Here is a 13,631-nt window from a genome sequence, read left to right as displayed (position 1 = left end):
TAAATTAATTTAAAAGAGTCAATGGGCTTTACACAATGTCTCACTTCCTCAGTACTTCCCCGGATTGTAAACTTCCGTTCAGATTTATAGAGTGTGACTTGAACTCACAACTTTCAGATTCCAAAATGAGAATGCCATTAGCTGAGCTACAACTAATACTTTAGACACTATGGCATTATTACAAGGAAGTGTATTTCATCTAACTCACCAGTCCATCAATCAGTCCCATTCCTAAACCAAGAGGTCCTCGAGTCAACTCCACAGCAAACACATAACATGGATCATCATCTCCGGAGCTAAGGCTGGAAGATGTTGGAGTTGGTAGGTCGTATGTTGCGGAAATTCTTCCTGAAAAAATGAATGCACATAATCATCCCGTGTGATAAATAACTACAAACCATTTCTATTTTTACAACCACTGTGCAGAAGTTTTCATTTGACTCTGCAGAAAATATATTATTCTGAATAATCATTTCCATAACTAATCTAAACCATGAGGTTTAAATTCCAAATTTTAAATCAATAACATCCATTAATAAATTAAATTTGTCGGTAGCTTTAAACTTAAGTAGAAATTTATCACTGGTCATAAGCACCAAATAAACGCTCTTGTACACTCTTTCCATGTTCACCCCAACCCTATATTCCCTGCTATTGACTTGAATGACTCCACCAAAGTAAGTACAAATTTAGATTGCAGCTAACAGCAATCTTCTTCAAGAACATCCAAGAATCATTGGGGAAAGGAAAGGGGGAAGAGCACCAGAGAGGGGTGTTGGGCAGGTAATGGTGAAAGAGGGAAATGAAAATGGGGAATGGTGAACAGGGGGAGCAATTACCTTTCCACTGATCTCCCTTCCTGTGCTTGTATAGGAGGCCACACTGGGAACAGCTCCTGTATCTGGTGCTCCCAGTGTGGCTTCCTGTATATTAGTGAGATGTAAATTGGGAAATAGCTTTGCCAAGCACCTATGCTCTGTCCACCAGAAAAAAACGGATCTGCTGGTGGCCACCCATGTTAATTCTACTTCCCATTCTCATATGTCAGTCCATGGCATCCTCTGCTGCTGCGATGAGGCCATGCTCAGGTTGGAGCAGCATCACCTTATATTCCATCTGGGTAGCCTCCAACCTGATGGCATGAACGTTGATTTCTCAGACTTCCCGTAATTGCCCTCCCCCATTCACCATTCCCATTTCGCTCTCTCGCCTTGTCTCCTTATCTGCCCATCACCTCCCTCTGGTGCTCCTCCTCCTTCCCTTTCTTCCCTGGTCTACCCTCTCCTTCTCCAGCCCTTTATCTCTTTCACCAATCAACTTCCCAGCTCTTTACTTCATCTCTCCCTCTCTCCTGGTTTCACCAATCACTTACTACCCTCTACTTCTTCCTCCCTTCCCCCCAGCTTCTTACTGTGACTTCATATTTTTCTCCAGTACTGATGGTAAAACATCGACTGTTTACTCTTTTCCATAGATGCTGCCTGGCCTGCCGAGTTCCTCCAGCATTTTGTGGATTTTCCCCACAACTACTTCAATGGTGGGAAGTTCCCGTTAAAAGCCACAGGTGAGCATTTAAATGTATGATGCCTGTCTATTCTGTGCAACATGATGTTAGCATTCTACTTCAAAACCTTTATATTTTCTCTTTCCTGTTCTGTTCTTAAATGCTATCTGGAAACCTATAAGCCAATGCAATATTTTAAAAAATATTTTTCTTTGCAATTTTCATGAGTATCCTCTTTCATTTTAACTAAATCTTTGTCCAAGCCAGTTTACAGGAATATTCAGTACTTCCATTTCGCAGACTGTACTTGGTTCACTCTATGGTACTGAATTTTGCTGAGTATCCCAAAGGTTACCTTCTCCCTCATTTGCTCTGCTTCTTTGGATACCGTTTCTCCTGAAGTTTGATGCAAGTCTACCATCTCCATTTGTCTGCACAAGGTCAATGTTCAGAGGAGTATTTGGAGGAGTTAAAAGACAGGAAGGATCAAATGGCTGCATACTCTTCTCTGGGGCCCTCTGCCTCTCCTGGGTAGTCTGTAGATTCAGGTTGTGTTTGTAGCAGGTGTTAAAATCACCATATGATCCACTGACCCAGGAAGTACTCAACCTTGTTCCATCCTTTTCTGCATCAAAATTATTATTAAGGTAATTGTTTTGGCCTGATTGCTGATCAGGCATCTTGAGATTGGGAATTGTAGCCAGGCTGCCTGAAGAGAGTTCATGACAGTTGTAGTAAACTGGAAATTCAGCCTGTAAGACATACAAAGTGGGTTGAAGGAACACTAGTAGAACACCGGCCATGTTGTTAGCCCCAGTCCAAAGAGATGAAGAAGAGCATTAGTTTTTTAAGTTTATTTTACAAACAAAACATTGACAACTAGCCAGACATTTAAGCCATGAGTGTGAAAGACAAAAAGTAAAATTATATTGTTATGGATTTTCAATGTGTAAATTGTTTCCATGAAGTCTGCGTTATGCACAACTCTGTTCAGATTTTCTTAAGTAATTACATTTTTACAACGAGAAGTCAGTAACTAAGTGTGAGGGAAAGCAGACTAGAAGCTCCAGATGGTCGAGCAATTGGAGACTACGCCAAGTGCAAATGATATTTTCAAGGTCCTAGGACATGGCACAAAACATAGACAGGTGGCCATATGTAAAAAAAGGAAATTAATATTGGTAGTAGGACATAAAGGTAAAAATGCTTGTAAGTTTAATAGCAGCACTGATAAGATCTCCTATGAGGATATGATGAGATTGTAAATGGAGATTTTAATCCAGGTTGCTTAATTCTTGAGTAACACATTCGGTATATGCAGCCAGGTACAAGAACTGGAATTATCGCCTGCTTAAGGGCAGCTTTAAGACATTTATTTTGTTAATTGGGTTTGATTAGAGTTGTCTAATGACAAAATTAAATCAAAGCTGTTTGATATGTGGATCTTATATTTGAGGAAATGTGCAGAACAGCTATGTGCCTGGAAAGAGCACTTGATAAATAAAGCAACACACATCAAAGTTGCTGGTGAACACAGCAGGCCAGGCAGCATCTCTAGGAAGAGGTACAGTCGACATTTCAGGCCGAGACCCTTCGTCAGGACTAACGATGCTGCCTGGCCTGCTGTGTTCACCAGCAACTTTTATGTGTCTTGCTTGAAATTCCAACATCTGCAGATCTCCTCACGTTTGCACTGATAAATAAACTAGTTTTGACTGGGACACAAGCAGAAAATCCCAAATAGCAGGAATTATGGTGGTGTCCTCTTTGAGACCAAATCATATCAATGTGAGAAACACTTTCAGGAGAAACCAGGAGGTATAAGAATACAAAAGGCAGGATGGCTGTGAGTTTAATGGATAGAAAATGTGGGAGGTCTTGTTATGGTTTTGGTGAAAGCCAGCCAGCCTTAGAATGTCTTTTGAAGATGCCCTTATGTTTTAAGTGCCAGTGAATAGGTAATGTTGCACTGGTGTGTAAGCCTCTTGAGAAGGCAATTACTGGTAATCCTCATTTTGGCACAGGTCCAAGAGGGCATAAGTATAGGACAATCCTGATGGAGTATCACCCATGCACTAGACTTGAGGGTAATGATGTGAAGTCTGATATCTTAAATAGTCTTTACTCTTGCAGATGCAGCTACCAACAAAACACTAGTGGCCTCCTCGCTCAAAAATACTGTGATGAATATGTGCATTGATACAGCCACAAGTTCATCTTTGACAGATATTCATTCCCATCTATGTCTACTACATGATGGCTTGCACTCTATGATTCTCACCAGCAGATTCACATTGACCCAAGCCCAGTACAGACTGGGATCAAACAAGGATGCTACTGTTCGAAAAACCATGACATCCTCAGTGTAACACTGCATCTCACTTCCAACAAGCACTTTGCTGGAATGGAGCTTATTTACAAGATTAAAAAATATATTCAGCTTGTGTTACTTCTTCTCCAGAACCAGTGTCACTTTGACCCCAGAATCAGTGTCACTTTGACCTCAATCATCAAGTTGCGGAATGGGATCCATGTCAGTGGTTGAGCATCACTGAGGCAAGCAAGGCCCCCTCACCCCCATTCTAACCAATTTTTGCAGAAGCACCATTGAGAGTGTCCTGACCTGCTGCATCACCATCTAGTATGGGAATTGCAAAGCATCTGACCACAAGACCCAACAAAGAACTGTGAGGACTACTGAGGGAATCAACAGGGTTTCATTTCCACCTATCTGAGATACTTACCCTGAGTGCTGTGTACAGGGTTCCCTTAGCATTATCAGTGATCTCTCCCATCTGTCCAAACATCTCTTTGACCCCTACCATCAGGACAAGGACTGCTAAGAGGGGAAACATCTTCTTTCTCCAGGCCAAGAGACTACTGAACTCCTTGCCACCACCTAGGTCTCACCCTGTATGAAGCATCAGTAGCATTATACTGCTTACTTTTTAAACTTGTGCTGTAAATGCACCTTATTATTTATCAATATATTCGTGGTAATATACTCTGTTGTGTATGAGTTATATGTAATGTGTTGTGCACCTTGGTCTGGAGGAATGTTGTTTCATTTGGAGGTATACATGCAATGCCAATAAACTTGAACTTGATTATTCATTGAGATCAAAGACATCTGTGACTCATTCATGTAGCAAGCATCATTTATATGCCTGATACCAAACTCCTGAAGCAATCTCTCTACTCTGAGCACATTTGAGGCAAGAGATTGGTCCCTTATTACATTATTTCTAATATGTGTTATTTCTCCTTTCTCTGCATTAAATTTCATCTGTCTCTTGCCTAACTCTTCAGCAAGCCTGTGCCCTCTTTCAGTTTCATAATATCCTCTTTGCACTTGGGGAAACTTGTGTAAGTGCAAGAGAATATTGAGATTTTCTCAGTTTGCATCATGCTATACGATTTTTGTAGATGAAAGATACAGAGTTGTGCTTGGAGTGCCAGTAACATTTTCTTTATTACCTGAAATTCACTGGCTGTAACACATCTGTTGGTTGACTGGCATTTAGTGCGCAGGCTCCAAAGAAAGTGACGTATATACAACAGGTGTCTGTACATGTTGTCATCTACAGTCTCTGCATCTATATCCACCTTAAAATTACTAGTTGGCAGCACCAGAGGAGGATACTGATCAAAACTCAACAGAATATCCTCTGTGGAGAAGAAAATATATGGAGGCTCATTACATTAAGAAGAGAAACAATTAAACTTTACTTTTATATCATTTATTTTTCAGATTATGATTATCACAGCCTGGCCAGGATCTGTTTTTTGTCGATGGTGTACAGACTTTTATCCAGGGCACCCGAAATACTTTCCTGTGGCCTCACACTGATGGTTTTTGGGGAATGGACCAGTGTGCCTCATCTTAGCTGATGAAAAATGGTAATGGAAGAAGAATTTGAGGACACAGGATGACGTTGTTTTGCAAAAGAACTAGAAGTGACACAGGAAAATTTTGTTGCATTCGCTGTGTGTTGAGATCCAGGAATGCTGCAGGTCGCTGGCTGGATTACACTTAGACAAAGCCAGCATAATGGAAAGCTGAATGCTCCTCCTGAGTCAATGTAGACTCATGGAGGTGTGATCTCCTTCAACACAGTGAATATGAACAGGAATTCTCTTTACAGAGTAGCACGAGGCAATGCCGTAACAGATTGAGATGATTTTGAAGAGTGGTACTTATCAGTATTCAATACTGTAAGTCTGAAAATAATCACTAACAATAATTTTCTTCTACAGGAAGTGACACGGAGAGGAGGAAGAAAGACAGACCAATCAGCAGTGAAAAAATATCCATTTTAATTGTGTTATCAAGGTGCATCTTATAGTATTGAACTACTGACTCTGGGAACAAAATGAAAATCAGCCTCTTCCTCATCGTAATGAGATCGTGCCACCATTGAACTTGGAATGCTAAGATCACAGGCTTATGACTGGTGGTGATTATCTACATTGTGGAAATTAGGCCCAGTCAATTTCGTAAGTGCCTGCACTACCTCAAAATATTTCCCAGTTGCAAACAGTAGTCATCATAACTGAAACATCAAAAGCAGATATGCTTGCGTCAGATATACATACAAAAATCCTGCAACTACTGTATGATCCCAGTTAATTCTTCAACGAGCATCATTTTATTTCATACTTTTATGGGCTAATGGGGGCAAAAGATCAACATTCCAAATATACTCCCGGTTTAGCAGACTTAGGACAGACAATTCTTGGCCAGGAAAACCACTGGAATACTCGTTGTAGCGAATTTGCTGCCTAGGAAACAAATGATCCAACATGCAGACTAAATTCACAAAGATTTTCACAGATTGCTTGCCTCATTAAACAAACATTGGCTAATATATTTATGGACCATTATGATTTTCAAAAACAATATAAATGTATTACTTTCACAGGTTTTTAAATTTCTTTGCAGACATCCATCCTTTTCAATGGAACCAAACTAGAATCTTGTATGGTGGCAAAGACAACTATTTTGGTATTTTCCATTTTTTTATTGGTGTAGAAAATCTCTGAAATATTTATTTTTAAATTTATTAGCACAAGTTTTGCTTCTCTGCTACAACTATGACCTTACCCGTTTTGTACAATTTTGCCCTCTCCTCAGTACTTGGCTGCCATGCTGCTATGTGATCCACTCCAGCTGCCGCATGGTAGTGTGTAAGTATGTGAAGAAGCTGGGATGGGTTTAAGGCTGGGAATTCTCTCCTGAGGCAACTCCAGTTGCACTGTAACAAAATATGACGTAGTATAAATCAATGCAGAGAGAATGATGTTGAACACAGCGTGTATGTTTTGGATAGTACAATAGTTACTATATTGATGGCAATTATTACAATATCTCCTGACATTCCTGAATCACTATTATCTTTATTCCATAAATTGCATCTGAGGAAATCTTTAGAGGCCTGGATGTATCAGAATGTACATCTCAGAGTATTTTCTATGATAAAATCATATTTAGCAAAAAATGTAAACTAAATTATGGATAACTGGTACCTCAGTGCAAGAAATTGCAAATTCTTTTCCTAGAATCACAGAATAGTTATCACTGGAGACACTATGGCACATCAACTCTTTACTAGTTCTTTGTAGAGTAATCCAGTAAATCTCGCTACCCTGCTCGTTCCTCACAGCGTGGCAAATTAATGCTTTCAAATATTTATCAAAAACCCTTTTGAAGCACACAATTGAAAATACAACCATCAAAATTTCACTCCAAATGTTCACTTATTTATTGAGATACAGTGCGGAATAGGCCATTCCGACCCTTCGAGCCACGGTGCCCAGCAATCCCCAGTTTGATCGTAGCCTAATCACAGAACAATTTACAATTACCAATTAACCTACCAACTGGTACACCTTTGGACTGCGGAGGAAACTGGAGCACCCGGAGGAAACCCATAGGGTCATGGGGAATATGTACAGACTCTTTATAGACAATGGGGGGGAGGGAGTGGTATATCCTCTTGCTAAGTGAAACAGTTTTCTCATATATTGTCTGGATGTTTTGCCAATAACTCTAAAGCCATGTCATTCACCACTCTTAATGGGAATGTTTCCCTCTATTTACTCCATCTAAACCTGGCGTAATTTGAACATGTATTAAATCTCTGCCAAACAATCTCTGCTTCAGGGAGAAAAATTATGGTTTTCTCAGATGTTGCCATATTTTCCTATAGTTTGAAAGCTTTCATATTTATTAGATAAATCAAAAAAAAACTCTTTACTCATTAGATTTTCAAGAACTGATAACAAGTGTTATAAGACCAATTTTTAGAGGTATGCAACGCTGGTCTTAAAATGCTCCTAAAGCCCCTACTAATTACTAACAGTGCAGAGGCTTATATGTGAATAGTGACCTTTTTTGCTGGTGGGGTGGGGGGGGGTCATTGCCTTGCTGCTGCTTATGCATGGGAGGGGGAGCTGGGGGGGGCTTTGGGGGTTCAAATATTTAACTGTCATTCATTCTTTGGGGCACTCCTCTATTTTCATGGATGTTTGTGAAGAAAAAGAATTTCAGGATGTATATTGTATACATTTCTCTGACATTAAATGTACCTATTAAATAAAGCCAGTACATCCTGCTGAAGGGTTTTGGTCCAAAATGTCGACTGAACTCTTTTCCTAGATGCTGCCTGGCTTTCTGAGTTCCTCCAGCATTTTGTGTGTGTTGCTCAGATTTTCAGAATCTGCAGATTTTCTCTTGTTTGTGATAATACATCCTCTTGCTTAACTTAGTGAGAGAAAGTCATCTTTATGTAAATATTACTCTGCCGCAAAAATGTGGGGAATGGAAGCACATTTTGTTGCTTTGGTCGGACTGAATACACCAGATGCAATCACATCAATAGAACTTGCCTGCTGTAAGTAATAGGTTCTGTTTCTTTGGTTGTATTGTCTTTTTTTTAGTTGTTCAGCTACCGACACTTTGAAATCCTTATTATAAAAAAGTAGCTTAAATTGTTGTAGATCACCCTGGTCTATTACAATGTGGTGCAAATGGTAAGTATGTTAATTGATTTCATTACCTGCATAAGATTGGACACTGGTATAGCCAGAAGCTTTACAGCACTACTGAATTTGAAGAAAAATTCATCTGCAATGTTCCCCATTCCTACATTTTGTATCCACTCCAGCAACAGATGGAAACTGGCTTGCATCTGTTTCCCTTTGGACCAGTGAAAAAAATGCTGCCTTGAGCCTGTGCAATTTAAAAAAAACAAACAGATTATCAGCCATCAGCTCTGCAGTCCTGCCATTTTAACTGTACACTCTGTGGACACGGTGCTTTTCAAGTTGATCGGTAACAGTGCAGTGAAATAGAACATTTGTTATTGACTCTGCTCTTAGTGACAACATTCTGGCAGGGAAATAAATCTGGATAAACCTGTAGGATAATAATCTGATTACATTCAGTCAACCATGCATATCTTCTTCAGCCTCACGCAGTAGCCTTTTATTGCCTACAAAATATCCTCCACACTGTTAATTTTAAGACATGTATGAAAAATATTAACTCTGCAAGTCGATACATGTCTCATGAGAATTTTGTACACCAAGAACAGCTTTCTATCTTTAAAATTGTTAATCTGACATGGTAAAAGAAAGAACACCATCTCTTTCAGCTCTACAAGATTATAAAGAAGTATTTTATATTATATAACATGAAAAGTCTGAGATATGTTTCTATAATTATACAATATTTCCCAATTGAGGCACACACATCAAGGTTTGCAGCTAGAAAGAGCATATTCTAAATTATCCGCAGCAAAAATAAACGATGTTTCTATTTATTACAAGGAAAATCTGAAGAGAAAATTACTATACCTGAGAAGTTATGAATTCCGTTTTTTTGAACTCTTGTTTGGCTAACTGCATTTTTCCATATTGAAAGTTCAAAGTAAGTTATTATCAAAGTACATATATCTCACCATATACAATCCTGAGATTCATTTTCGTGCAGGCATACTCAATGAATCTATAATAGAGTCACTGAAAGACCGCACCAACTGGGCATTCAACCAGTGTGCAAAAGACAACAAACTGCACGCATCTACAAAAAAAAATCAGCAATAAACAGAGAACATGAGTTGACGTCTTAGAAAGTGAGTCCATAGGTCAGTGAAGGGCAAGTGAAGTTATCCCCTTCGATTCAAGAGCCTGATGGTTGACAGGTAATAGCTGTTCTTGAGGCCGGTGATGAGAGTCCTGAGGTTCCTGCACCACCTTCCTGATGGTGCAGTAAGAAGAGAGCATGTTCCGGGTAGTGGGGGTCCTGATGATGGATGCTGCTTTCCTGCAACAAAACTCTGTAGATTGTGGGGAGGGATTTATGTGAGAAGTGAGGAAGGTGCAAGACAGGTATATTCCAAAAAAGAAGAAATTTTCAAATGGAAAAAAGGATGCAACGGTGGCTGACAAGAGAAGTCAAAGCCAAAGTTAAAGCAAAGGAGAGGGCATACAAGGAAGCAAAAATTAGTGGGAAGACAGAGGATTGGGAAGTTTTTAAAAGCTTACCAAAGTAAACTAAGAAGGTCATTAAGAGGGAAAAGATGAACTATGAAAGGAAGCTAGCAAATAATATCAAAGAGAATACTAAAAGCATTTTCAGGTATATAAAGAGTAAAAGACAGGGGAGAGTAGATATAGGACCGATAGAAAATGATGTTGGAGAAATTGTAATGGGAGATAAGGAGATGGCAGAGGAACTGAACCAGTATTCTGCATCAGTCTTCACTGAGGAAGACATCAGCAGTATACCGGACACTCAAGGGTGGCAGGGAAGAGAAGTGTGCGCAGTCAAAATTACGACAGAGAAAGTACTCAGGAAACTAAATAGTCTAAAGGTAGATAAATCTCCCGGACCAGATGGAATGCACCCTCGTGTTCTGAAGTAAGTAGCTGTGGAGATTGCGGCGGCATTAGCAATGATCTTTCAAAAGTCAATAGATTCTGGCATGGTTCTGGAGGACTGGAAGATTGCAAATGTCGCTCCGCTATTTAAGAAGGGGGTAAGGAAGCAAAAAGGAAATTATAGACCTGTTAGCTTGCCATTGGTGGTTGGGAAGTTGTTGGAGTCGATTGTCAAGGATGAGGTTACAGAGTACCTGAAAGCATATGACAAGATAGGCAGAACTCAGCATGGTTTCCTTGAAAGAAAATCCTGCCTGACAAACCTATTGCAATTTTTTGAGGAAATTACAAGTAGGCTAGAAAAGGGAGATACAGTGGATGTTGTGTATTTGGATTTTCAGAAGGCCTTTGACAAGGTGCCGCACATGAGGTTGCTAAACAAAATAAGAGCCCATGGAATTATGGGAACGTTACATACGTGGATACAGCGTTGGCTGATTGGCAGGAAACAGAGAGTGGGAATAAAGGGATCCCATTCTGGATGGCTTCCGGTCACCAATGGTGTTCCACAGGGGTCCGTGTTGGGCCACTTCTTTTTACGTTGTACATCAACGATTTGGATTATGGAATAGATGGCTTTGTGGCTAAGTTTGCTGATGATACAAAGATAGGTGAAGGGGCTAGTAGTGCTGAGGAAACGGACAGTCTGCAAAGAGACTTGGATAGATTGGGAGAATGAAATACAATGTTAGAAAGTGTATGGTTATGCACTTTGGTAGAAGAAATAAACTGGCAGACTATTATTTAAATGGGAAGAGAATTCAAAGTTCTGAGATGCAACGGGACTTGGGAGTCCTCGTGCAGGATACCCTTAAGGTTAACCTCCAGGTTGGGTCGGTGGTGAAGAAGGCGAATGCAATGTTGGCATTCATTTCTAGAGGAATAGAGTATAGGAGTGATGTTGAGGCTCTATAAGGCACTGGCAAGACCTCACTTGGAGTACTCTGTGCAGTTTTGGGCTCCCTATTTAAGAAAGGATGTGCTGATGATGTTGGAGAGGGTACAGAGAAGATTCACTAGAATGATTCCGGGAACGAGAGGGTTAACATATGAGGACACTTGACCGCTCTTGGACTGTACTCCTTGGAGTTCAGAAGAATGAGGGGGGACCTCATAGAAACATTTTGAATGTTGAAAGGCATGGACAGAGTGGATGTGGCAAAGTTGTTTCCCATGATGGGGGAGTCTAGTACGAGAGGGCATGACTTAAGGATTGAAGGGAGCCCATTCAGAACAGAGATGCGAAGAAATTTTTTTAGCCAGAGGGTGGTGAATATGTAGAATTTGTTGCCACGGGCGGCAGTGGAGGTCAAGTCATTGGGTGTATTTAAGGCAGAAATTGATAGGTATCTGAGTAGCCAGGGCATCAAAGGTTATGGTGAGAAGGCAGGGGAGTGGGACTAAATGGGAGAATGGATCAGCTCATGATAGAATGGCGGAGCAGACTCAATGGGCTGAATGGCCGACTTCTGCTCCTTTGTCTTATGATTTAGCTCCCAGTTTCCAGCAAGCTTTGGTTTTGTGCATTTCTCAGACTGAACTGGTCAACTGTTTTACTTCAACATCCTTTCACAAGAAGAAATTGAAGGAAGAACTGCAAGGGATTCAGGATAGGAACTAGACAATTTCACATTGACATTAAGGCATAAATTGGAAACTAACAGGTTTATTGCCACTGCAAGCTTGATTATTTGGGCAACTTCAGACATCAGCCATGTTTCATTATCTATAACACATGCTTAAAGCCACACTGGTGTATTTCATTTTCAATTTGTTTCTGTTTTGGGCAATTTGTTTTTTAGTAACTTGCTTGAAATTTCTATTCTGCTTTAATAGCTCGCTAGATAATATATACATCCAAGACGACATTTTTTAAAGTCCTCACTCAGATCTTTATGATATTGACATTTTTCCCTTAAGCAAATGGAAAATATAACAGTTATATATCTTTAATCTAGAGTGGAGATTATAGCTTTGTCACTATTTTGCTTTTTATGTAAGATAAGACCATAAGACATCAGAGCAGTTCAATCTCATAGGACTAGATGTTTCAATCCCTTTGATAAGCAGATCCTAACTCGGGTCATAGCATACAGATCTTTAGGTGGGGCTTGGTGGGTGGCAGGTGTTTCCCAGGGGTCATCAGGTGGGCACCTCTCTTCTTAGATGTTTCATTAGTTTAAGTCCATTACATCTCCAGAAGGCTCAACAGTGCGACTCGGAGTCCCATGCATCTCCATTCAAATCTGGCTACCCATGGGTCATTTTAGGGCCCAGCTGCCGTCACTCCTCTTCATCCATAACCAATGGCTGCTTCGCTTGGCTGCCCCCGAGAGTTCTTTTACAGCTTGCCGCTGGCCCTGGCCTTGGACTCCCAATCCCTTCAGAAATGTGACCATGGAAATAGCCACAAACCGTCTGCAGCCAACTTCTACACCAATGGCAGATAGAAAATCTGCACCTTCCATCATGCTGCTTAACATCCGTGGCCAGCTCAGCCTATCTTACATGTTTCCACTCATACGCCTCGCAGACTGCATCCTCCCAGGGCACCATGAGCCCTGAGATTACTACAGCCTTCAGACTGCTGGACCGCAAGACCAAATCTGGTCTGAGGATGGTAGTGGTCACCTCCGGGGTCAAAAGCCATGTTCCAGTCACGACCAGGCAACCATGTCACTGAGGGTGGCACTGTCTGTCCTTGCCGGGCAACGGGGATGGTGGTTCTTCCAGTCATGTGAGGCTTAGAGTTGTTATTCAGTCTTTGCTTTTCCACAATGGATGCCAAACATCTGAAGACCTGGTTGTGCCTCCATGTGTATCTTCCTTGAGTGAGGCTTACTTTGTAAGATAAGAGGATGTGCTTGAGTTTTGCTGTTCTTCCACAGAGTGGACAAGCTGGGTCTTCACCGAGCCACTGGTTCAGATTTTTGGGTGTTGGGAGAACATCATAAACAGCTCTTATAAAGAAGCTAATCTTTCTTCCTTCCTTTTCCCACAAGTCTTTCGAGCTGAATTTTTTCTCAATGTTTTCCCACCTGTCCCTCTTTTGCCTAAGACACTGCTCTTGCATACCTCATCTGCTCTTCCTGTCGATGAACTTCCTCCACCACCATAGCTCACCTTTACTTTTGTGTTGTCGCCTTTTACCAAATGGGCCCATTTAAGCCTGTGCCAAGGCCCC

At 40.7% G+C, this 13,631-nt stretch overlaps 1 protein-coding gene and 1 long non-coding RNA gene across 2 annotated transcripts in view; one reads left to right on the top strand and one right to left on the bottom strand.

The window, feature by feature from the left end:
- radil (Ras association and DIL domains) overlaps window positions 1-13,631 on the bottom strand; it is an 88,781-nt gene that overhangs the window by 2,227 nt on the left and 72,923 nt on the right. Inside the window, exons 8-12 of the mRNA XM_072268694.1 lie at window positions 8,563-8,735; window positions 6,609-6,759; window positions 4,982-5,172; window positions 1,860-2,256; window positions 209-348 (exon numbers count right to left, since the gene is read on the bottom strand). Coding sequence (XP_072124795.1) covers window positions 209-348; window positions 1,860-2,256; window positions 4,982-5,172; window positions 6,609-6,759; window positions 8,563-8,735 — 1,052 coding nt within the window. The remainder of the gene's footprint in view (window positions 1-208; window positions 349-1,859; window positions 2,257-4,981; window positions 5,173-6,608; window positions 6,760-8,562; window positions 8,736-13,631) is intronic.
- Window positions 1,080-7,885, top strand: LOC140203014 (uncharacterized). The gene is made up of 3 exons (XR_011887263.1): window positions 1,080-1,564; window positions 5,256-5,404; window positions 5,762-7,885. It is a non-coding gene; the product is annotated as an uncharacterized lncRNA (long non-coding RNA).

This window comes from Mobula birostris, chromosome 9, assembly GCF_030028105.1.
Source record: "Mobula birostris isolate sMobBir1 chromosome 9, sMobBir1.hap1, whole genome shotgun sequence".
In the NCBI taxonomy this organism is placed as follows: domain Eukaryota; kingdom Metazoa; phylum Chordata; class Chondrichthyes; order Myliobatiformes; family Myliobatidae; genus Mobula; species Mobula birostris.
This window is presented reverse-complemented; position numbering and strand designations above follow the sequence as displayed.